This window comes from Symphodus melops, assembly GCF_947650265.1.
Source record: "Symphodus melops genome assembly, chromosome: 8".
NCBI classification, from domain to species: Eukaryota; Metazoa; Chordata; class Actinopteri; order Labriformes; family Labridae; genus Symphodus; species Symphodus melops.
Genome location: NC_136698.1, coordinates 1404443 through 1430012, shown reverse-complemented (window position 1 = coordinate 1430012; position 25570 = coordinate 1404443). Strand labels below are relative to the sequence as shown.

Below are 25570 nucleotides of genomic sequence, written 5' to 3'. Positions count from 1 at the left end.
TTTTAATTCTTGGACCGGACCATCTCGCTCTCAGTAGACCGGGTCTTGTCTTTTATGACCTTTAAATGTAGCAGCTGACAGCAGCAGTGAACATCTCCATGGTAACATCGGGCTCCAACAGTCCAAAACGTTGCCGTGAATTGTGGGTAGTGTAGTTCCTTTAATAAAGCAGGTTTATCTTTAACACAGGCTGATTTCAGACTCAGGCAGCGAGGAGTAATTCCTCCTTGGACTGCGATGATCTCATGAATGATAATCTGCTTCCAGAATCACACTGTGGAGCTGCAGTATCACGTCTTTGATTCAGGTTTTCAGTGAAGAGTGATTCACATATCTGTGTGTGTGTGCAAACTGTGAGTGTTTATAGGAGATATAGGAAAGGCAACAAGGATTGATCCCTGAACAATATTACTGACAGTTAACCTTCAGAAAGTTACATATTTTATTATATTTTAAAAAAAGAGATTTTCTACAAATGTTTTCAATCAAAATCAAAGTTCAAGCATCAACGCTGTGACTTCATGGAAACAGACGACTCAACAGTAAACAAGAGGCTCACTGTTCCATAATGAGGTTTCATAGTAGAGTAAAAACATGTTAAGCACAAAGGACTTGGATATATATTTATTGATTATATTAAATCAATATATTCACTGTATAATACATCAACACCAGCAGAAATGACCCAACAGCACTTTGCAATTCCTTAAACAACAAATCAGAGAGCGAACTAAACAAGCAGCAACATTTAAAAAACAAAAACCCAAAAAAACAGGTGAAAGTCTGGAGACATTTTTTTTTTAATCTCTGAAGAAAGCGATCGATCCTGAACAATCAGAGGAACTTATCGGTGTGATTACTGAGCAAACTTTTAACATCTTATTTACAACAGGATCCTTCAGAACAGAACGTTTACATTCTGTCGTCTTTAAAAGAAAAGTCATTCATACAGTTTAAACAGTAAGGCCCCGTGTCCACCTCGCGCCGCCAGCCGTCCTGTCTCCACGACAACACCGCTTTTATTTGAGATGCTGATTCACCGCTCAGGCACAGAGCGAGCAGGATGTGGGTACGAGACAAGAGTGCCAGCGACGTCGACAGCCGCTTTCTGAGAAGTTAATCAACTTAATCGCTCAAAAAAAATAATATTTTAAAATTTAAAAAAAAAGAGAAGTTGGACGATGTGCTTTTTGCTCCTCATTGAAAACAATTAATAAAACGCTCGGTGCAAACAGAGCCTAAGAATTCAACTCCTACAGATGATTATCAAACAGCAAAGTACAGAATGATCAAATTACAGTGCAACATGTCGTCCATCCCTGCAAACACACACGCATGTCAGTGATTGTCTTTGTTTGAATAGTGCAAAAATCATCGAGCCGACAATGTCAGCTCGTGCTTCTTCTTCTTCATAAAACATTTCAGAGAGAAAGTTTGTTCCAATGATTGAAGCCTGATACTGTCCCAGCACCAAGCCTGACGTTTGTATAAACACGTTCATAAACGCTCTTCCACACGCTACCACAGATGAGCAAACCGATTAACCCATGAAGAAAGGATGAAAGCAGCAGAAGCGTGAGAAGACGGGTCCTCCTGAGCCCCGCCCCCCTCAGCGATAGAGACACATGCTGCTGTTCTCATACAGGTACATGTAGGCGTCACAGAACAGACGCTTGGCCACACCTTTCATGTCTCGAGGCACCTGATTGGCCAGCTCGGCGGGAGACATTTCCAGGTACATGCCGACCTCGGGGCAGGCCTGAACCTCGGGGATGTTGTATCCGTTCATCTCTCCTGAACACAGAGCAGCAGCAGGTGAGATGTTGAAGCATGCAGGGCGGCGGCGATGCAGCGGGGAGCAGAGGACTCACCTTCTCGGTCGGCCATGCTGTCGAAGAAGATCCAGTCTTGGCTGTTGGGTCCGTGCTTGATGAAGGACACGTAGTGGCTCGTCTCGATGCAGAGCACGGCGAACAGCCGCAGTTTGTCTCGGGTCAGAGCTTGAGGTTGAGATGTGCCGCGGCTGATGTAACCCTTCGGGATTTCCAAAGGAGCTGGTTTATGGGACTGGCGCTGAGGATGGGAGTGAACCTGGAGAGAAACAGGAAAATAAATCAATAAAGTTTTAGCTGTTTGAGAATTTCAGCTGTTTTATTTCATAGGTTATAAAGTTCCTGAATTGTTCTGATGTTTACTGTGCTTTAATGCAGCTACGTATATTCTCATTTACAGACATGTACCGAGCGCTGTCTGTTCACTGAGATGCGTTCAGTGTTACAAACTTCCCCCGGCGGTCTATAAGAGTGTGCGTGATGTTTTATGAAGTCTCCACTTTGCTCACTCTCTTCACAAACAAGAAGAGAGAAGAGCAAACATGAAACATGTCACAGCAGCTGTGAGAGGTGGCAGTGAAGCTCTTTTACAGGCTTTGAGACGGATGTGAGCTGTAAAAGGACAAAACTACAGTGTGTTTGTAGCCTGAGTGGGATTTAGGTGCAGCTCTAACGGCTCCTGTTTAAACTAGAAGAGGGAATTAATTTTTTAAGGGCTTTGTTTGTGTCTAATCTTGACTCCTGACAGCAAGTCATAAATCCAGAAAGCTCTGACTGAAAGAAGTGAGAAAAAGTAACGCTGCTGTTAAGATTAGAGGGGGAAGAAGAATATCCTGCTAAACAGAAATGATTGTTTTTTCTTTTTGAAAAGGTGTGTTAACTTTGAACACTTCGAGAGCGCTTAAAGTGGATCCTCCTGATCTCACAGCAGGGATCTGTATACTGTAGGTCAGACTGGGGGGGGGGCTCACTCTGACTTCATTTGGAATAAAAAGCAGGGGTCTTGCAGGACAAATTCCAGATGAAGTCAGAGTGAAAATGTGTCTGTTTGCTTTCACACGTGCAGCTCACAACTGAGAATGTCCGGAGTTTTGTGCATGTGTGAAAGCTCAGACATTGTACCGTTTCCTGTGTAAAAACAGACTACATGAGTGAAAGGTGCGACAGAGACTCAAGAGACACCTGGAGAGAACAGTTCCTGCAGAAGATTTTGAATCCCGTCTGGCTGAAAACAGGATCTTCAAAACAGTCCTTGCACTCTTCCTGAGCCAAGTTACCACACAGCATGCACTGCTGAGGACCTGAAACACACACACACACACACACACACACACACACACACACACACACAGGTTGCATTCAGTGTTTTCGATTGCGTGTGTCTTTGTGTGTGTGTGTGTTTGTGTGCTCAGTGTCACCTTCAGAGAGCAGGTCGGTGATGTCCAGCTCCAGAGACGGAATGATTTTGTCAAACATTTTGAATTTCTTCCCGAAGCGAGGCATCTGGAGGATCAGGCAGGATGGAGCCTGAAAGGACAAGAACACTCGATGAAACGAAAAGATCTGACTGTGTTTGGACAGAATACAGAGAGAGAGAGAGAGAGAGAGAGAGAGAGAGAGAGAGAGAGAGAGAGAGCGAGAGAGAGAGAGAGAGAGAGAGAGAGAGGGGGGGGGAGAGAGAGAGAGAGAGAGAGAGAGAGAGAGAGAGAGAGAGAGAGAGAGAGAGAGAGAGAGAAAAAACTTGACCAAGCTGCTGAGACGATAACTGAACAACAGTGCCACCTGCTGGAGGACCAGGGGAAGCAACAGATAAATACATGTGACGATGACAAAGATTAGAAAACAAACGTGTCATTAGTGACAGGTCGATAAAAATTAGAATGATCAGGCAGCACATTTAGGAACATGTTGTAATTGAAAGAATATTATAAAGACTGAGTGAAAAACATAGAGTTAATATTTAAAGTCGCATTTTCAACAAAAACTTTTAAATTGGTCTCAGACTGTGAGCTCTGTGATTGGATATTCTGAGAGCCACATCCTGGTATTTCTCTCTTTCACTAAACTGCATTTGGATCATACTGCACACTCGATGGGTGTCATATTTAGTGTGACCGGTATGAAAGGATTCTGACTCGAGTCGTCTCACCTCTGCCAGCTTGAGTCCTGAGCTGTGAAAAGAATGTTCCAGAAGCTGCTGGACGGTCGGCAGCACCAGGCTGTGCTTCTGGTCCAAGAAGATCTGGTAGCAGTAACTCTCCTGCACTTTACTGCCGGTCGAGCTGCGACGGAGAGAGAAACGTAAAAGCGCCATCATTCAGAGTGTTCCCGCTTTGTGGTGAACGGGGAAAAGAAGTGGGAGGAGCTGTGATGATGTCACTGTACAGTTTGAGCAGAGGATCCAGAGCCAGGATGTGGTGCATGATGACGGTGAGGAACTCCTCGGGTCTGAAAGACAACAACCACATCATCATCATCATCATCATCATCATCAGGCTCTTGATTGATTCTCACACTGTGGTCCTAAATATGTAAAAATAACAGAATTTAAACGGACCCTTCTCGTCAGTGGTGAAGGAATGGCTGTAGCCGTGTTTCTGCAGCTGTTGCCGCAGCTTCATGACGTGCCGCCCCTCCACGAATCCTTTCCTGCGAGACAACACACAGAGTATTTGTCCTCTATGAAATCACCTCTCACAGTACTGAAACACCGTTCAGAACGAGCACGAGCACACACCTGCGGAGGGGGTTGACGATGTCGAAGAGCAGAGTGTTCTGGATCGGGGCGTCTTGAGGTTTCGTTGATATGAACAGCATGGAGTCGAGCACGGACGAGCAGGAGAACAAGCTGAAAACACGGGCGAGAGAGAAGCGCGCGCACACAGCATGAAACGCTTAGACGTCAAAGTCAGGAAGAGGCGTGAGGCCACACGCGTCTGAAAACACTGATCGAGAACAGTAAGCGATGCTGTGCAGGGAAGCTGTCGATGTGAAGGAAACTCTCACAAAACTCCTCATGTGATTTTTAAAACCAGCCAAGAATCATTAACATTGTCTTGTAATTGTGATCCTGACCTGAAGAGGGCAGCGTCCATGTAGCACGAGTTACAGTGGCCTTGGATCCCCTTCATCCGTCCAATCAGAATCTGGTTCACCTGCTCCGTGCTGACAGGAGGAACGGTCTCCGGCACTCCTGCGTCGGCCTCCATCTCTGTCTCTGAAGAAACGCAGAAACAAACTGTCGAGTCAACCTTTGGTCTCAGCTGGCTCTTCAGTTTGTGTCGTGGCGCCCTGAGTGTGTCAGAGGCAAAGGCGCTAATGTGGCAACAAGGCGTAATCAAGTTTAAAATGAAATCAAAACAGAAAGAACGTCACTCTGCTTTCTTCAGCGCCACTTCTTCCACAAGAGGGCGCTAAGTCACTGACTCACTTTGGATTTTCAAACAGGACAAACAAACTGAGTTATTCCAGAGCTGACACAGCAGACGTGGTCCTCTCACCTGCGTGATTTACTGTCTGCATCGCCTCGCTGTGATTGGCTGATGGGCTCTGAAATCGTGAGTCAGGGTGGCAGGAGTTGAGCTTCACAAACAGAGCCCTCCTGGGGGGACAACTGAAGAGACGCTCCTTTTTGAAGGTGCCATCACTCACTCCTGTGTCCTCCTCCTGGAGACAAATACACACAAAGGCAAATAAAGGAAGAATGACTGAGCAGTGGATTAGAACCACGACACACAACATAAATGTCTCAGGAAATTAACACATGAGATGATGTGTTCCCATAATGTTAGTATGACACATTTAAATTCGTCTTTAAAGGCGGGGTTGATGAGTTGGATTTAGAAAGAAGCATTCCCTCTCAAGCCACGCCCCTCACAGAAATGCACACGCGCCATTGGTCCAGAAGTGGCCCTGAGCTCATGCTTTAAGTGTGGGCTTGTGCACGTAAGAGGTACGGACTTACAAACTGCTACCGACGACTGATTTTCTTTGTTCCTTTTTCACAGAACATGAGTTATTATTTCTGTCAGGACCTAAAGACAAATTCAACCTAAAATGGAAAAAGTGCATCAGGAGAAATTAACCAACCCTGCCTTTAATCTGCAGAGTATCATGCCACTCTAAACCTTACCAGCTCGAGTCCCGCCATGGTTTCCGGTCGACCAGGAAGAGTGCCGATCCAGCGGATGATTCCGTATAAATTCCTTGAAGCGTCCACAGACACCTCGACCAGAGAGTTCAAGCTCAGATCCAGGTACAGATCCTCAGTGGGAGCTTCCACGGCGGTGGTATCAACGTCCATTGCGCTCTAAAAGAAGGAAAACAAGAGGGTAAGAGTCGTAACATGTGGCTTCAAGGCTTCATGGTGCAAAGAAATGCTCGAACCTGCAGGGACCTCCCCCTTCGCTACAGACTGCAGAGGAACTTCGATCTCGCCCCCTTGCTTTCCTGTGTGATCTGTGTCCTGAAAACACAAACAAAGGAAGATCACAGAGGAAGTTTTCCATGCTGATTAGAACTCTCCAGGACAGCTGTCGATGTTGTCGTTGACTTTAATGATTAAGTGTTGCGCCTCGCTCCGCGCTGTCATGTTGAGTCAGCTCTCTCTCCATGTGACACACACAGTGCAATCATTTAACTCACCGTGGAGATCCGAACCATGAATCCGCTGCCTTGCTCTTGCACGCTCACCACCATCCCATGAAAAAGATTGTCACCGATGAAGTAAGTGACTCTGTCGCCCGGGGCGAGCTCCTCCGTCTCCAGCGGAGGGTTGGACTGATGGATGGGCGGAGACAAGGAGCTGGGAACGACGGGCCTGACTTTGGAGAAGGGCGCAAAAATACCACAGTCTTTGGGGCAGGGGAAGAGCTTCTCATACTTGCCTGTTCCATCAGTCTTCCCCTTCCCCTTGTCTGCTCCCTGTGGAGGAGAGAAGCACAGCAGCACACTCACTCTTTGAATACTTCATCATTTCAAGGAGTACAGAACTTTATTTAAAGAACCTGTCAGGTACGTTCATGATGTCCACAGGGAGAAAATCACTTGATACAGCAGAAGAGAGAAACTTAAATAGACTGACAGAGGGTTGAGGGTGCAGGCTGAGCATAAAAAAACTTGGAAAAGATACCAGAGGGAAAAAAACACGTCTTAAACTGTGTCCCACCTGCAGCTCAATGCCAAAGAAGATTCCTGATAAGGGGGCGGGATATCTTGGCCTTGTCATTCCTCCGATGTAGCGGATGATGCCTCTCAGCTCCTCTCCTTCCTCTTCCACGGTCACTGCTGTATTCTCAGAGAGACCCAGCGCGGTTTGGAGACTTTTTTCCTCCTTGTACCACTTCAGCCTCTCTGCGTCCTCAGACAGGGCCAGCAGCAGCCCGGCCTCCCGTTCACTCAGCTCCCCCAAGAGGTTCTTCTCGATTTCATAATCCAATGACGAACGTGAACCAAACAACATGACAGAAAACTTTGAGGGGTAAGATTTTCTTTTAAGTGTTGTTTCATATCTGTATGCACTCATGAAGCAAATGCAACCAGCACTGATGTGTTTTGGGTATTCAGGTTTTTTTGTCAGGATGAAGTACACGTCTGACGTCATGTTGGAGTATATCAGGAGACTGTAAAGAAGCACAACACACCAAGGTTATTGTCCTGAACAAAAACTCACCAAATAACAAAAACAAGATTGTCAAAAACATTTACAATAAGTGATATAAAATAAAAAAAGAGGCTTTACTCCAACCCAACATTCATGAGCATTATGTCACAAACTACCTGACACTGATGTTTACTGTACAGTTTGTCAGCTCTCTGAGGCCTCATCATATTCTCATAAATAGATTCTTATGCTGATAATCAAACCCTGATGATATAGTTTCCATTCAGTTATAAAACACAGAGACATGATTTATATGGTCTAAATGTGTCTCTTATCATGCAGGACTAATCTGAATACTTTGTTTTTCTAAGTGGTGTGATGTTTTGTGTTTTTATTGCGCTACACGTACTAAACATACAACATAAAAAGTGACAACAAAAAATTAGGAATACTAAACACAAATTAAGCTAAAATAACAAACAAGTCAAAAGGTCATAAAAAGATAAACCTAAGATTGTCACATTGGTACGCAGTGACACACACACACACACACACACACACACACAGAGAGAGAGTACACACACACACACACACACACACACAGAGAGAGAGAGAGAGAGTACACACACACACACAGGTGTTATGTGTGTTAAAGATAGTCGACACTTTAAACAGCTAACTCGCTAACTCGCGACACTGAACGTTACAGACGTTTTAAATAAACGTTATCTGTAACTGCCGTTACCTGTAACAACACTGACAGCTTTCTTCCCTTTTTAACGCATTATTAGTGACACAGTTGAAGTTAGTTGACGTTACCTTGACTTGTTGAGAAACTTTTGAAGTTTAGCTCTCAGTAGTTTCTTCACTTGTTTTTTGTGTCAGACGTCAAACTTTCACTTCCCCTTTCGTTTCATTTCAGAGTGACGTCATCGACGTTACAGTAAACACAGCCTGAGGGTGACACACTCCGTGTTTTTGTAATAAACTTATTCTGATAATGTTGTTCTTTCTTTTTTTTATTAATCCTACGAAGGATTATTCTGTTGTTTTTAAATCACTTGACAGCTCACAGTGAGGCTCCTGAGCAGAGAGACGCCCTCAGTGCGGTCTTACAGGCGACATCTCAGAAATGCTTGTGCTGCCTTCAAGTGCCCCTCGGAAACATAGAATTTACCACATTTACGTGATTATCCTATGGAACAATAAACTAAAGATATTTACAACCGTTTCAACATGTGTTTTGTCGTATTAATAATATTTCATGTATATGTGTATTTTGTTTGTCTTTTTTACCGTACCAACATCAAAGTTATATTATCATAATTAAAAATATTGCTTAAATGAAAGTCCTATTTGAACAAACTCACATTTTCTTGATCACCTACCCTCAGCTGTACATCTTTCATGATACACTCATTTGTTTCCTTCATATCTGATGATACTTTAAGGTCATTTTATGATTTAATGCTGCAGATATCGTACATCTTGGCGCTTTAAAGAAGCCTAGAAGGCATCACTGAGGTGCGTTCACGTACACACAAACGCACTTCCGTCATTGGACAGCTGAAACACGTCATCAGCACTGGCCCTTTTTTCTCGTCCATGTTTGATGACACCACGACTCAGTAGTAAACATGGAGGAGAGAGAAGCACTGAAGAGGCAAATTGAACTTCTACAAAGTAAGTGCTGGTCGTTAAATGTCGACATGTTGTTTAGCTTGAAGCAGAGAAACAGTTTGTCCTGTTTTCTCCTTCAGAGCGATAAAATCCGCTTTTTTGGGGGTTTAGTTTTAAATAACGGCCCAATCTGACGTCACCCACGAGTCTTTAAAAAAAGAGACTTCTGTGTCTTTTTTTAATCTCTAACTATATAATTCTTATGGAGAAACATTTGTGACAGTAAACACTTGAAATGTTAATGAAAATAATTGTGTATTATGTCGTTTTTCACGCTGTCAACAGGTTACAACGAGGCCTAGCCATAACCGGCTGGTTGTCATGACAACATAGTTCATTCGTTTAATGTTAAATCGAGTCAAACTTCCGGAGCTTAGTTTGTAGTCAACAAGTCTTTAAATATTATAACTGAATATTTATTTTTACATTTCCAGATCTCATCAATACACATAAGAGTGTCCATGGTGACACGCCGTATGCAAGAGTTGAGCAGAGGCACCCAGAAGCTTCAACGTTATCCAGAGGTCGAGGTGTCGTCCATCCTCAGAGCTCCCGAGGGAGGGGAGCGTACGATCCTCAGAGCCGGGGAAGCTGGAGGAAGACGTACTCTCTGAGAAACAAAACCCCTCAGACCTCTGTCGGACCTCCCTCTGCTTCGAGCCACTCTTCTGCTCAGCGCTCTGTCTCCACTTCACTGCCCGGCCACAGCCGAGCAGAGGAACACGACGCAGCCAAAATGACTGCATCAAAGGTCTCTCACCGCAGACGAGAGGGACACATGGAGAGCACTGCAGGGAATAGTGGAGTTATTACGGAGAAGAAAAACACTCAAAGCAAAGCAGCCGGGTCACAGCATGGCGATGGAAAAGGAGGTTCAGGCTCTACAAATGTTCATACCCAACATCTGCCAGAGGACGGGGTCAGTGTTTCTGCAGAGGAACCATCTTCCCCCAAAGCCAAGACCTCAACCGCTTTGAATAGCAGCCCCCTTAAGCCTCATCAATCTAAGACAAGCAGCACTGAGTCCAAACAGACTGATCCCACAAAACCTCCAGCCAATCTGACTTCTGCTCGTACTCTTCTCCCTCCCTCTGCCCCGGCTAAAATATCTGAACAGCCTGCGGTTAAACCTACCCCGAACTCCAGCCAACTGAGTGCGTCTTATTTGAAAAAGTCAAAGTTCACTTGGGTTAAGAGTCAAAACGTTGAGGGCGCAGAGCCGAAACAAGCTCGCTCTGTTTCTTCACAACCAGCCAAAGCGGTGACTGTCGCTCCGACGTCGACCTCAAAAGTTGGGGTTGCTCTCGGAAGCTGTCCCTCAATCTCAACTGGTAAAAGAACCCCCATCAAGAAGTTACCCCGAAAGCTAAGCCCGGTCACTGTAGCCCCGAAGACCTCCAAGTACAGATGGGTCTCCTCCTCTGCTGGGTCACAAACTAAAATATCTAGAAAGTCAACTTCTCCCAAAGCCCTGTCTTTCTCCCAGCGAGCTCTGGAGAAGAGAGAGGCCGCCAAGAAAGTCCGAACGCCTTCCGCTCCTGCTGCTAAGCTAAAAAAGGGGAGCGCAGCTTCCCCGTCCGGCTCGTCACCGAGCAGCCGGTACCGCTGGAAGGCAGGAGGTCAGAGCACTTTAGCAGCAGTACAAGGAGGCATCACAGCGGTCCGGCGTAAATCTGCCTTCCACTGGACGCCAGACAGAAGCTTTAAAAGCGGGAAAGGAGGGCTTGTCTCTCCTCCCTCCCAGCGGACCTCCTTCACTCCCTCCCCTGGTGGGTTCAAGCTCCGCAGCAGGATGAAAATCATCAGGAAGTCTGCCACAAGGTCAGTCATGGAAACATGATCGGATTCATTTTAAGTTTGTAATGCTGAGAATTTAAACTATTCTGAGACTGTTTTTTTTATTACTTCTTTTGGCCAGAAGGTGGCAGCAAAGTACGACAGACTGTTGTTTATGTCGGCATGAATTTAATAGAGATTTATCAGTATCACTTGCTTACTCATAGTGTCTGGTGGTTCAGTGATAAAACTTTGCTCCTCTGTCCTGTGAGCGTAGTGGAGGAGGGTCGGAGAAGGTCTACAGCCCGTCAGCAGTAAAGTTCTCCCCCCGGATCAGGATCCACAGCTCGGCCAGGACTCCCCCAGGAGTGAGGAGGACTCCCTCCAGAGAGCTGGTGTCTTTCGGCCGACACAAGTTGAGGCGACTCTCCCCGACCTCGTCGAGGACAAGTAAGAAACACACATTAAAGAACATGACTGTTGAGAAGCATAGTGTTTCATCCTCACTGTCTTTAAACTGTTTCATTGATTATTTAAGTCAACGTACAAGTGTGACTCAAAAAAGAATTTTTAAAGTGAAATTCAAGACTTAAAAACTTTGGATTTTTAATTTAATTTCATCTGGAATTATCTATGAAATATAAAGGGGGGGCAGGGCAGTATCTCAGTTCATAGGGACTTGGGTTTGGAACTGGAGGGTTGCTGGTTCAAGTCCCGATGTGGACCAAAATATGGAAGTTGGACTGGTTGCTGGAAAGGTGCCAGACCACCTCTCAATCACCGCTGAGGTGCCCTTGAGCACGGCACCGAACCCCGACCAGCTCAGGGGGCGCCTGCCGCCGCACCCTGACATCTCTCCTTTAATGCCACATGTCCTGCTTGCATGTGTGTGTGTGATTCACGCCTCTGAGTGTGAATCAGAATTTCCCACTTTGGGATTAATAAAGTATATAAAATAAAATAAAAATACAAAATTCAACATTTTAATATTTAGTTTTCTTTCTATGGATAAATAGTTTATAATAACAGCAGCTCACTGAAATGTTAAGCATTTGCATACTCCAAACCGCTTTGTATCTGACACCTGTTGTTCCATTTGTGTCCAGTAGAGGGCAGCAGCTCCCACCCGTGTAGCACCCGTGTAGGGCTTTGTGTTGCGTGCTGTCACTGGAGAGGCTTTACAGGCAGACTATAAGAGGAGAAGGGGGGAGGTTAATTGATTGCCCAATTCAGCCGTGATGGCGAACAAGTGCCGATAGCGGGTAATTTGCAGAGGTGGAAGAAGGCAGCGCCACTGCTATCAAGCCCTGGCACTGCTCTCCCTCCAGTAGATAAAAAGGAGCTAATGCATAATTATCCTTTTGCAAATTGGATTGTTTTAACGAACTGTAGAATATAGGCCTAACCTGATGGAAAGCAATCATTGTTTTTACAGCCGCCTTCTCCCTCTCCTCCCTCCTCCCTCCTTCCCTTCCTCTTGCCCCTCCAACCCTTCGGTCATTCTGCGTGTACCCTACACGCCTCATGCCCATCTCGCTGTAATCTCCCCTACTCAATGGAGTCAGAAGACATTAGAAAAGCCATCACTATTAACATTAGGCTTTATTCGTCCCCATGGCTCTGCGTCTATCAGTCTGCTTCTCTTTTTTTCTTCTTCTTCTTCGGATTCTTCAACTTTATGCGTCCTTTCTCATCCTTCCTACATCCTATCCCCTTCTTTCGTCTCCTCCTCATCATCATCACTTCCCCACATGTCATTTAAAGGAACCTGGAGGGGCCCGCAGCAGGGACACACGCGGCTCTAATTAAAGAAGGGGAGACACAGGACAGGTGGAGCAGGGGTGAGGGTGGAGGAAGACGGAGTGAGGAGAGCTGCATGTAGCCGTCTGTGCCTCCGATAAGAGCTGCTAATAAAGAGCAAATTGAATTACTAATGATGGGAAGCAGAGTCCCTATAGATGAGCCCGTTAAAAAGCAACCTTATGACCACTCACACATGCATGATAATACACTCACAAACAATGTGTCTTCATTTCGCCCCCTCAACGGCCTCTCCTCTGGGTGCCGATGTTTTCTGAGGTGCTCCGTTATCTGTGCTTTAATTTAAAGAGGGCATAAACCTAAGGAAGCAGTTAAGGCTGTAATGAATCGAGAGGTGTGTGTGTGTGTGTGTGTGTGTGTGTGTGTGTGTGTGTGTGTGTGTTTGTATGTATCTACATGTGTGTATCTCAGAGACAGCCATGTAGCCCAGATGATCTAATAAAGCAGATGAATGACAGGACCGGACAGAGCAGAGAGCAGAGTGCTGAGCCGAGCGCCTTGCAGCCCCCCGTCTGTGACAGGCTGCTGGAGGTCTCTATCTCACTCTGTCCCTGCTGCTCCACTAATATGCCTCCTGACTGTTTTATGTTTTTAAGCCCAATACTATATACATGCATATATATCACTTTGCAGACTACAGACACTTCCTGTATAATGTGAGGTCTTCTGAATGTGTGAATGACTTCCTGAAAATCATCAGCACGCTAGAGGGGAAGTCGAGCGTTTTAAAACAAAAGGTCGTCATCAGAAGTTTGATGGGTTGATTGAACAGATGAAAGAGGCTGTAATCAGAGTCCATGTAGGCAGATGTGTAAACATGTGTGGTCACCTTCAATCTAAAGGAATCAGGAGACTTCACCTGGAGCGAGGAGCAGGCTGTCTGCACGCCACCGCTATGATCCCCGTGCACGTAGTTAAACTCACACTGCTCAAGAAAGTTCTTCTCCGCTCTTCAGTGATGTTGTTGTTTTTGTCAAATTACACATTTAGCTTTATTTCTGTCTTCTCAGCGAGAGGAGGTGAGGTGCGTCTGCTTTGCTCTCTCACATGGAGACTTAAAGGTCTCAACATGCTGTCACTAATGAAGAGCCCTTATTATCTCGTAAATGTAGACTACAGCCTCACTGTCTCTTGTTACAGTTTAGAACTATAATAAAGTGGATGTATCTCTCACACACACACACACACACACACACACACACACACACACACACACACACACACACGTTGTAGTAGTGGCCTCTCTCACAGTTGCTGTGCGGCCACCTTTGCTCTTTCAGCATCAGCTTGCCAACACCCCCCCCTCCCCCCTCCCATCCAAAGATACCAAGGAGCCCATTACAACCACCAAAGATTCCCCCCCCCCCCCCCCCCCATGGATCCTGTTACCGTGCCAACAGTGATCCCATTTATTTCGCCCATAAATCATATGTGCTTCTCTGCATCGAGGTCCTGCTCTCACTGACATTTTCCCCTTCCTCTCGTCTGCAGACCAAGCCCCCCCCACACACACACACACACACACACACACACACACAAACAGGGGTTTGTTGTGCTTTATAGTAATTTGAGGAGCGATTGATAAATAGCTAAGCTGAGCACTTTCAGTTTGAATATGTAACAGGAGTTTTTATAGGAGCTTGTGCTTCATGTTGGGTCTTATTGATGTTGTTTATTTGACTATTCTTGTTGATTTGTTGTTTTTTAGTTTACTTCATTGTGCTGCTTGCACATGTTGGAAATGAAGAAAAAAAAATCAAAGTATGAAAACCTTTTAATAACAAAGTGAGTCGTTGAAACAGCTGCTGTTTGTTTCTCTGTGAAGTCAAACCTGTTATTTAAATCCTGCTCTCGCTAGTTAAATAGCTGCATGTCTCCTCCACGCTCAACGTTTGGACCGCCATGAGTGCACCCTGGGGTTACCCATCATGCACTGCGTTTTGCCTTTAATGTCATAGTGAAGGCCAGCCAGCGTTTGAGCTCGGTGACTTTGTATCCTCGGCTCATTTCATGTCCAGGAAGAAAAAAGCTCCATGAAGCGTTTCATGGCGTGGCGATGCGCACACACACACACACACACACACACACACACACACACACACACACACACACACACACACACACACACAGATGGTGCACGCTTTCCTTCTTTGGCTTCACCTTGGCACGACGCCCGTTTTGTTTATTTTTGTTTGTTCGTTTGCATCACTCTCTGGTTCACACTTGCTCCAGTATCTCCCACTTTTCCTTCTCACTGCAGACACTTGTCGTGTGCTCCCGTCTCACCGTGTCCCTCCCACATATGTACCCACAACACACACACACACACACACACACACACACACATGCAAAGAGGGGACATTAGCTCACTCTTTGATTGGACGTTGCAGCCCACAGCTGTCTTGTGTATACTGGAGCTATAACTTGTGTGTGTGTGTGTGTGTGTAGGTGTGTGTGTAGGTGTGTGTGAACTTTTTATTGGTCAAATGATTTTAATAGTTTGTGTGTATGATCGTCTCATCAGCTGCTTGTTCTACATACCGTTCTCTGGATGCCATTCCCAGAGCTCCCATAGTATTATCAGCTGGATAACACACACATTTGAACTGTGTAGACCTCAACCTGTAATACACACACACACACACACACACACACACACACACACACACACACACACACACACACACACACACACACACACACACACACACACACACACACACACACACACACACACACAGGCATTCTGCTCATTCCTCTGCACTTTCTCAGGCTCTCTGTGTCAAACAGGTGGACTTCTGTCTGTCTCACTGTCTGTTGCTTTCTTTCTCTTCCCTTCTATTTATATCCGTCACCATTTGTCATGCACACACAACACACACACACACACACACACACACACACAAGTGGTGGACAAGACAAGTGCGGCCACACGCACACACATAGTTGACGCGTCCAGAATAGTTGAATGGCTGTAATGGTTTAGAGAGAGGCTGAATGAGTGCTCGTGTGTGTTTGAGGATTATTCTTTGATCGTGTGAGGACTTTCTCTTTCTTCATTCATCTCTGTGTCTTTTCATGAACGCTTCAGTTTGTCGTGCAGCATGGCGTCTTGTGCGGGGCGGGCTCGGTGTAGCGCTCTGCCCCGGGGGGCCCACCCTGTCAATGTCATAAAACCCCTCCTCGTCCCGCCACTCATCAAACTGTCAACTGGCCATAATTAAAGTTCAGAATCATTTGAGGTCAACGTGAAGATCGGTGTCGAGGACGAGCGATTAATGGTGGACGACGTCATCAGGACGTCGTGGAGAACGCTTGTGTGCTAACATTCAAACAGCTCCAGATGATTCACTTATTTAACTTCAGAAAGATCGCTCTCTGAACATCTTCTCCACATGTCCTCGATGAGCTCATACTGATGTGATGGGTAGTGTGTGTGTGTGTGTGTGTGGGGGGGGGGGGGAGCATGTGTTGAAACGTGTAATCAATACGATTGAGTTCAGAAACTTTACCCTGAGATGACGGTGACCTCTTTCCAGTTAAGGAGGTAAATGTTTTCTTGGTATCCAGAGGAGTGGCCCATGAGCCAGGCTGTCAATAAATCAGAAACCTAACAGGACACAGGAAGACGGGTTTCTAATGATGGGAGAACACATGGCGGCCGCTGCCTCCACCCTGGACCGGTAAAGGAATCTATCCTGAACATAATGGAGCTTTCTGCTCTTCAAACAGACACCGCTCCTCTTCTGCCTCCAGACGATTTCTCATTTCTTTTATTTCACTTCCTTTTTTTTAATTTTTTTAATTTTTTTTAATGGTTGTAAAAAGTTCTTTGATTGAAATACTGATCAAGTGCAGCTCCATGTGTTTTATAGATCTGAGAGTTGAAGTGCTGCACATGTCAGACCCAGGGCAACACATGCTGCGCCTCACTTTCAGTGAAAAACCACAAAAATCTCAAACAAGAAGTGAGAAACAACATGCAAGAGCACACACACACACACACACACACACACACACACACACACACACACACACACACACACACACACACACACACACACACACACACACACACACTGTGCTCTCAGATGGGGCCCCTTTAGGCAGGTTTCCTTCTGTCGTTGCAGAACGGGTCCATTCTGAGGCGATGCTGTGGTTTAAAGTTTGTCAGCCGTTTGGGGCCCCGCGCAGCAGACACACTAAACACACACAAACAAACACACTCACACCCCTGGGGCTCCTTCGGCGTGTAATTGAAGTCTGCACATCCACATTGAAACGGGCCCTTTTTTATGATCCGGGGTGGCAGTGATTCAAAGCTTCAGCTCAGTAGATTACAAAGCAGCACACTTCCCTCTGTCCGTCTTTAATACTGAAGCAGCAGAGATCATACTGTTCACGGGGGGACAGTGACATTTAAAGAGCTAATTAGTGGATATTTAATGGACGCGTTGTGGACAGAGAGCGTCTGATCCCGTGCAGTAATAGTGAAGTGTGACCAGCACAAACTCACAACAATGATGTCGAACTAAAAAAAGTCATGAGACGCAAACACAACATGAAATAAAACGTGACGTGACATAAAGCACGTCTGGAACAGAGAAGAGAGAAAGTCAGGGGCCTTTAAGAGCTCGGCCATAAATCTCCTCCTTTAGTCAGCCACCCCCCCATTCTCTTGTACCCCCTCCCTTAAGAAAGTACCCCCCCCCCCCCCCCCCCAGCTCTTGTCCTTGGTCTGCACACACTGATGTGTCACCATAATAACCACTGAGGTCCAACGTTTACGTGGGAAGACGAGCAAAGAGAGCAAAGAGTGTGAGGAGCGCTCGGCATGTTAATGATGTCACACACACACACACACACACACACACACACACACACACGGTGGATTGTTTGACTGGTTGGGTCATAATGGTTGAGGGAGGGTTAAGCTGGCGCTGGGTCTGGCTGTTGACATGAGGAGGATGGTTTATGACTTCAGGGTTGTGTCAGGATTTCTAGGAAGTTTAAAAACTGCTCTGAACATTTTAATCACGCTTTAAAAGAGTTTACTCCACATCAGTGTGAGCCGGCCTCTCTGTAGACCTCTTTAGTCTGAAGGTCCTCTTCTCTCAGTCCACACTATGACCTGCTTTCTCCTCTTGTAAGAACCGAAACCTAAAAGCCATCAAAGAACTGCTGATGTGAAGTTTTGACTCGGCGTCATCTGTGCGTCTAAAAATGTCTCAAGTCGAATAAACGGCCGCAGTGAGCGCTCTCCGTTCATCAGGGGAGAAGCGTCCACAGGCTGACCCGACCTGATCCGCAGAAACATTTGGGTTCAGGTAGTAACGTGATCCTCTATTAGCATGGAGCCGCCTTTAAACTGCATCATTCAAACCGTGAGGATGTCTCTGGACTCGTCTTTGTCAGTTTGACCAATCGGAGAGCGTTCCCCTCGCCCATCACACGCCTCGGTCCTCTTGCAGATATTCCCGCTTCGACACAGACCAAACCTGAGAAAGTTCCCATGATTCAGACCAAAGCAAACGATTCAAAAGTTGTGAAAACGCCCTGAGAGCCTGAGGGATTTCATAGACGTGGGTCCATTGGTGGTCCTCGATGTATTCCAGATTGTTACCTGATGGTTTGTGCTCCTCCGTGGAGCAACACCTGACACCTGAACCCAAAGGTGACACCTGCTGGAGCTGTTTGTGTCTCACACGGCTCCTATGTTCTATTTCAGTGAGAGGTCTGAGAACAATCAGAGTTATTTGCTGTGTGTTGAGACCTGTTTTTGAAGGTCTCGTCTTCGACTCTGAAGCTTTTTTTATTTTCTTTGTGGCTGTTACACCATCACTTGAGACAGAACGTGCTCGGAGCTGGAGCAACAGGCCACGCGCTCTTTTATCTGGGAGTGCTCAGCATCCCTCTCTTTCTCTTCTTCCTCCGTATTCCCCTCATTCGTGTCTTGACTGGAAGTTTCCCTGGGTTGTTAGATCCAAGTGAAGGTCATGACCTATATCTCTGTAATGCTGCCCTTATCCTTTGTCACAGCCCTGGAGAGAAACCTCTCCTCGTCTTTTCTTTCTTTTCTTTTTTTTATGGCCATTTCAGTCATACAGGCTCAAACAGCCGAACCCTTCCAAGTCTATTCTGGTCTCATTGAGTTTTTCACTCACCCTCGAGTATCTACACTGCTGCCATCCCAGTGCCTCCTTTCTCTTTCTCTCTTTGCCCCTCCCGTGGAGAGGCTTAAGTTTCGCCCTCTGTCTCTCTCTCTCTCTCCTGAATATTTGACTGTGTGCCTCCAGTCATGATTGGCATGCAAACCTCTGAGCTTTGTGCCCAGACTTTCCCTTCCACCTCTGACCTCCAGGCAGAGAGTCGGCTTCTTAAGCCCACCATGGCTGCTAGCTACAGGTGTCTCCCACATTTAAACCATTAGCAATAATGTTGTCTGTGCTGGTAGCACATGTGCAGCAGATTCTTGAGCGCAGACATGACGGACAGGTGTAAACTGAATGATAGATGGCTCCTGTCAACCACCTACTTTCCCTGCCCGCTTTAAAAGAACATTCCAGTTCATAACAACCTGGGTTGAATTTTTATGGTGCGTACGAGCAACTTAAGCAACATATAAACAGAAAGTGTTTCAACAGTGTTGATATGTTACAACAAGTAAACAGATGCATATAGCTGCACAAACAAACATCATGCAGTTCATATCATGAGAAACAAATCTGTCAAACAATAAATTTAGATTTATCTTAGGAGGAAGCTGGAGTACCCAGAGGCTCCTGTCCGACCGGGATTCGAACCAGGGACCTCCTCCCTGTCAGGAAAAACACGCAACCAGCGTCTAAATTACACAGAAACAAACAAAGAGGCTGTTTCAAGCCGAAACACGACTACAGTTACGCATCAGCTTCAGTCTAAATGTCGGGCGGGGGGGGGACAAAGTCCTCAGAAGTTAGAGACATTTTTTTTTTTCTTTTCCTCTGACATTCTCCTGACTTCCTTGTTCACACTTGTCCCTCACAGCTTGATGTTTTCCCCGTTAGTCAACGGAGGGGTGAGGGAGGAGGAGGATGGGGGGGGGGATGTCTGACCGCGTCCTTTCACACACACATGTGCATCTCCTCCTGTAAATGTTCCCACTGACTCTCAGTCACAGCCTCTGTTAGTGCCTGTGTCCCTCTCCTCCTCTTCCTCGGGATCTGTGTCCCTCTCCTCCTCTTCCTCGGGGCCTGTGTCCCTCTCCTCCTCTTCCTCGGGGCCTGTGTCCCTCTCCTCCTCTTCCTCGGGATCTGTGTCCCTCTCCTCCTCTTCCTCGGGGCCTGTGTCCCTCTCCTCCTCTTCCTCGGGGCCTGTGTCCCTCTCCTCCTCTTCCTCGGGGCCTGTGTCCCTCTCCTCCTCTTCCTCGGGGCCCCTGTTAGTGCCCGTGTCCCTCTCCTCCTCTTCCTCGGGGCCTCTGTTAGTGCCTGTGTCCCTCTCCTGCTCTTCCTCGGGGCCCGTGTCCCTCTCCTCCTCTTCCTCGGGGCCCCTGTTAGTACCCGTGTCCCTTTCCTGCTCTTCCTCGGGGCCCGTGTCCCTCTCCTGCTCTTCCTCGGGGCCTGTGTCCCTCCCCTGCTCTTCCTCGGGGCCCCTGTTAGTGCCTGTGTCCCTCTCCTCCTCTTCCTCAGGGCCCCTGTTAGTGCCTGTGTCCCTCTCCTCCTCTTCCTCAGGGCCCCTGTTAGTGCCTGTGTCCCTCTCCTCCTCTTCCTCAGGGCCCCTGTTAGTGCCTGTGTCCCTCTCCTGCTCTTCCTCTGGGCCTGTGTCCCTCTCCTCCTCTTCCTCTGGGACTGTGTCCCTCTCCTGCTCTTCCTCGAGGGCCCTGTTGTCCCTCTCCTCCTCTTCCTCGGGGCCTGTGTCCCTCTCCTCCTCTTCCTCGGGGCCTGTGTCCCTCTCCTGCTCTTCCTCGGGGCCTGTGTCCCTCTCCTGCTCTTCCTCGGGGCCCGTGTCCCTCACCTCCTCTTCCTCGGGGCCTGTGTCCCTCTCCTCCTCTTCCTCGGGGCCTGTGTCCCTCACCTCCTCTTCCTCGGGGCCTGTGTCCCTCACCTCCTCTTCCTCGGGGCCTGTGTCCCTCTCCTCCTCTTCCTCGGGGCCTGTGTCCCTCACCTCCTCTTCCTCGGGGCCTGTGTCCCTCTCCTCCTCTTCCTCGGGGCCTGTGTCCCTCTCCTCCTCTTCCTCGGGGCCTGTGTCCCTCTCCTGCTCTTCCTCGGGGGCCCTGTTTGTGCCTGTGTCCCTCTCCTGCTCTTCCTCGGGGCCCTGTTGGTCTTTGGGTGTTTAATAATGGATGCCAGTTTGTGTTTGTCAGTCTGCACGCTCTTGTTAAAGGGCTTTAAGATAACTGCTAATTCCAGCAGGGTTGTATTGATTAGCCTCGCTGGGTGTGGATTGTTTTATAGCCTGAGCAGAATATAACCCCCGCCGGCCCCCCCCCCCCCCCCCCCCTCGTCAAGGGTCTCTCTCTGGCTGGCTGAATAATTAATGCTTAACCTTTTTAATTAGTGAGATCTGCTCTGAACAGAAGCGGGGTAATTGAGTCCTCAACTCTGTGAGCGCTTGGAGGAAGTGTCTTTGTCTTTATCTGTGTTTGTCCGCCACACGTCAAACGATGGCGGCATTAACAGGCTCCTCCCCCTCCCTCTCGTATGATTCACAGAAGCACAGGGATCTTGCAGCAGTCATGCTGAGAGTTGGTGTTCGGTGAGTTGGCAGTATTTTTAGACGAGTGTTTGGAGGTGCAGAGCTCTTAACAACTGTGACTACAGGCCCAAATAATGATGGAGGATTTGATGATCCTCTTTGGCGTGCTAACTGAAGCCTGATTTATACGTCTGCATGTAAGGGTCAGGGGGGACGATTCTCTATATGATGGCGGATTGTAGGGGGTGTAAAAGATGAATCGTGATAAATCGATCGATTCAGATCGAATGAGATTTTTTGATTCGGAGGTGTGGAAACATACGGGGAAACGAGCAGGTGAACAGCTCCTGAAGTCTCCGTTTGCGGGTCACCGGAGGAGACCTCAGGCAGCACTTTTAAAAGACCCCTTATTAGTCGCTTGGACTGCTGGTGAGTGAAGGCCGCTGCTCTGGATTCCACCGCCTTCAGTTTTGACCAGCACAGACTTGGCAGAAAACCCCAGGACTGGAGGGTCAGAGCTATTTATAGTCACCCAGGAGTGGGTCAGGGTGTACTGCCAGATCCAGGACTGGCTCACCTGCACGTGTACGGACCAGCAGATCCTGCTGCTGAGCTGCAGAGGGGGCTCTGAGCTGCTGCTGAGCTCCTGGCCCTGTGAGCACCGCTGTGACAACAACCTGCCATGATATCAGACAATCCAGGACTGGGACACATCTGTACGGTGTTTTTTATTTGGTGCTGAACTTTGAAGGTTACACCCTGCAGCAAAAAACAAGACAACAAGTCAATGAATAAAACAACAGCTCGACTTTAAAGAGAGAGTTTTTCAAGCTTGTATAATTTATCATTCATCTTTTTGTTCATGAAGAAAAGAAGACGAGCAGGTCTGGACTGGTCTCTTTTAGAGACCCGACATCAGTCCACCTAGAACACTGTTTTCTCTGCGTTGATATAAAGACAAATGTTCTCATTGAACTGTCGTATAGCCGACACAACGTTTTTATACCTTACACCTTAGCAGACCCCCCCCCCCCCCCCCCCCCCCCCCCCCCCCGATCTTACCGAGACATTTTCCGACGTGAATGTGTGAGAACAGTTGAGCAGGTCAAGGCAGCCATGATGACGTAGCTGTCGCCTGTCTTGGCCAGGACTTCATGTCTTCATGTTCATGTTTAGGTAAAAATGTAAAATCTGCAGAAACCTCCTCCTGTTATTATGTAACGCTACAGAGAACATGAGCGATCGTGAACGTACTTCAGTAAACACATGAAATAAATATATGAACCCCAGAAATGGCAGAGTAATGGACCTTTAATGCTTCTGTTGGCAGACGGTTGTATTTGTGGGCATGTTGCTCCAGGTGTATGGTTCATACGTGGAAGCAGGGCAGCATATTGAGTTGCAGTGCATTTAAGATGCGTGTAAGCATGTTGACCTTAACCAGAGTATGACGAATAGCCCGGCTGCGTCATGAATGGAACATACAGAAAAAGTCAAACACAGGTAGGCTGCTTAAAACCTCGTCACAGGCAGAAGCTGTCGGCTTCTTCTCTTCTAAAACACTCGTTCTTATGTATTTTTCTGAAGTGTTCCCTTCCCGGGGGGGTCGCTCTTTGTCGAGTGTCTGAGGAGAGCACGCCGCTGGGAGAGAGAGTACAGTATTGATCCGGGGCAGTTCATTTTCTGCTGTCCCCGGTGAGTTGCTTTGGGGGAAATAGCTAGTTTGTCTCCTGTCATTGTAGCTTCAGAGTTAAAGAGGAGTAAAAAAAAGGAAAGGAGGCGAGGTGGGGTTAAGGAAGCCACTGCTCTCATCATAAGACGGAAGGACTCTCTCGCTCTCACGCAGCAGGATTAAAGCGTCCTTTTTAGGGTCTCGTATAAAGCACTACTAACAAGGCTGATAATTGCTTGTGTTTGCGTGTGTGAACATGTCCTGAAATGTATTTCCACATGTGAGGCGTGCACGGTGTGGGCGATGCTGGAGAAAGCGATATTGATCATTTGCCGTTTACTGTCCCCTGCTCCCCTGTGAATCGCTCTGTGGGAAGTGGTTAATTTGTCTCCTGTCTGGGGGGGGAGGGGCTTCTCCCTCCCCGTCTGTGTGTGTGTGTGCCTGTGTGTGCCTGTGTGTGCCTGTGTGTGCCTGTGGCACATGTGGTTAATTTGTGTCCTCGCTGTGGGGGGCTTAACTGTTAAATACTTGACTGTGTCTCTGAGAAGACGCATGCTGATATCATTGTTTTACTAAATAGCTGCCATTAATAATATGAACTCAGGAGGTTGAAACTGACCCAGTGTAATGAAGGAATAACCACCAGTAAATCATTTTTAATCCTTTAATACTAATGTAAACATCTTTGGACGTGCAGCCTCTACAGATGTGGAGTATTTTTTTCATCCTTATTATTTTATGATCTGGCTGTTTTCCCGTACGCCGATTGGCTTATATACTGAGTCAGTTCATCCTCTCTGCCCGGTGATTACTTTACTTCTATTGATTACTCCTCACCAATTAAGAACATCTTCTTTCATCGAATTAAAATCACACAGGTAGAGTATTTAACCCATTAAGCCCCGCCCCCTCTGCATGAGGTCATGTGATAGCTACTTTAACACGTCTCCTCTCTCTTACAGTTTAGCTTGGCTCCTCAAGGTTCATGCACCCTGGTCTATTTTTGGACTGGATTACTACACTGCCCCCCCCTGCCCCCCACACCCCACACCCCACCCCCCCCATGCCCCCTCACATCCAGGCTTGTCTTTCAGTGCATTCTCGTCTTAATGAGTTTGTTCATATAAATGAGCAGTTAGGAGCAACACGTGTTAAATTACCACAGTGATGGAGATTACATAACAAACTAAACTCCGAGTTCCACAGCTCGGCCTTTCCAAATCTTTGGAAACTCTGAAGCGTGTCGTTTATACTCGTGTTACGTGACTTTGTTGGGCGGCCTGGCGAGTCTTGGTCTTGTTGCGTTTGGCTGTGACTTTGAAGGACCTTTCTTTTTTGTACATGTGCGTCTCTACCAGCGGTTCAGCAGCGGCGTCTGCAGCGAGCAGATGCCCGATCCTCCTGGTTGTGCTCAGCACTTTCGTTGGCTTCTGCCAGCTCTTCTTGGGTCGGCCCAAAGGGACCAATTAGGTCCTGGCAGCTGGACCCAGAATGCCGCCGAGGAATGAGGGGGCAGTGGGTGGATTGGCGAGGATGCTGCACAAGAGAAGGGCACTTTAGCAAAGGACACACATGTAGACGTCGGCAGTCTCGGTGAGTTATGTCCCCAGTCTTGGCCAAAAGGATGGTTGTTAGCGTTGATAAGGAAAACACGATGGAGGATGGTTGTTTATTTGGAGCTTGTTTTCTCCAGACCACCTGCTGCTCTTCTAAAGGATCAGACCCGGGTGTGGGAGTCTTGGCCCCCTGCCCTCACCAAATTAGCACCCATGCACCGGAGAGCTGACTGTCCCTCATCACGCCATCGTTCTCCCTCCTGAACTTTAACCCCCTGATCCCTAACTTTTCACCCCAGTAACTGCCCCCCCCCCCCCCTGTCACTGAGCTGCCCATGGCCCGGGGCCAAAGTGAACCTTCAGATACAAGTTCTGTAGTTATTTCAGCAGGCCCTCTTCATTACACCCAGACTCAAAGGTCAAATATCAGTGTAACTGCCAAGAGAATTATTGGAGACACAAACCTTACAGTAACTCTGTGATTAATCATCCAAAGGCTGTCGTCAAAAACAGAGTGGAACATGGGTAAAAATAGGAGTGGTCAAATTCTGAACAAAGTTGAGTCAGAGTGCATCCAAATCTTTAAATTATTAAGAGTATTATAAAGAGTTAAATCAGCTCAGACCACATGACCACAAGTGAAAATCACGACTTTTAAAATTAGTGTTACGACTCAGAATTTCTATGCATGTGTGTGTGTATATATATGTGTATATATATATATATATATACATTTTTTTTACATTTTTATATTTTAATTGAATTAGTGTGATTGTTCTTCTCCTTTCCTGCTGTGACACTAAATGTCTCCATCTGTGAGGTGAATCATCTTATCTTAATGTTTATAACGTGAACTGCTGCCATCCGATCTTAAAGTGAGCTGCAGAACGATCTCTGATTCGGCCCCCAGGATCCCTTCTGTTGTCTCAGTAAGGATGTCATGTGATCGAGATCACCG

At 47.0% G+C, this 25570-nt stretch overlaps 2 protein-coding genes across 2 annotated transcripts in view; one reads left to right on the top strand and one right to left on the bottom strand.

Moving 5' to 3' along the window:
* Positions 1–609: 609 nt before the first annotated feature.
* Positions 610–8600, bottom strand: cyldl (cylindromatosis (turban tumor syndrome), like). Its single transcript, XM_079351226.1, is given in 15 exon segments — positions 610–1794; positions 1872–2091; positions 3015–3133; positions 3251–3359; positions 3982–4114; positions 4218–4280; positions 4386–4481; positions 4570–4680; positions 4908–5049; positions 5333–5498; positions 5965–6141; positions 6145–6297; positions 6477–6755; positions 7000–7453; positions 8254–8600. Coding segments are annotated over 14 exon segments (2247 nt in total). The 5' UTR covers positions 7294–7453; positions 8254–8600; the 3' UTR covers positions 610–1609.
* A 409-nt stretch (positions 8601–9009) lies between these two features.
* The window catches only part of LOC306828644 (uncharacterized protein), a 24959-nt gene continuing 8398 nt past the window's right edge, over positions 9010–25570 (top strand). Inside the window, exons 1-3 of the mRNA XM_079351181.1 lie at positions 9010–9117; positions 9549–10935; positions 11168–11340. Of these exons, the coding sequence (XP_079207307.1) occupies positions 9072–9117; positions 9549–10935; positions 11168–11340 (1606 nt within the window). The 5' untranslated portion in view covers positions 9010–9071. The remainder of the gene's footprint in view (positions 9118–9548; positions 10936–11167; positions 11341–25570) is intronic.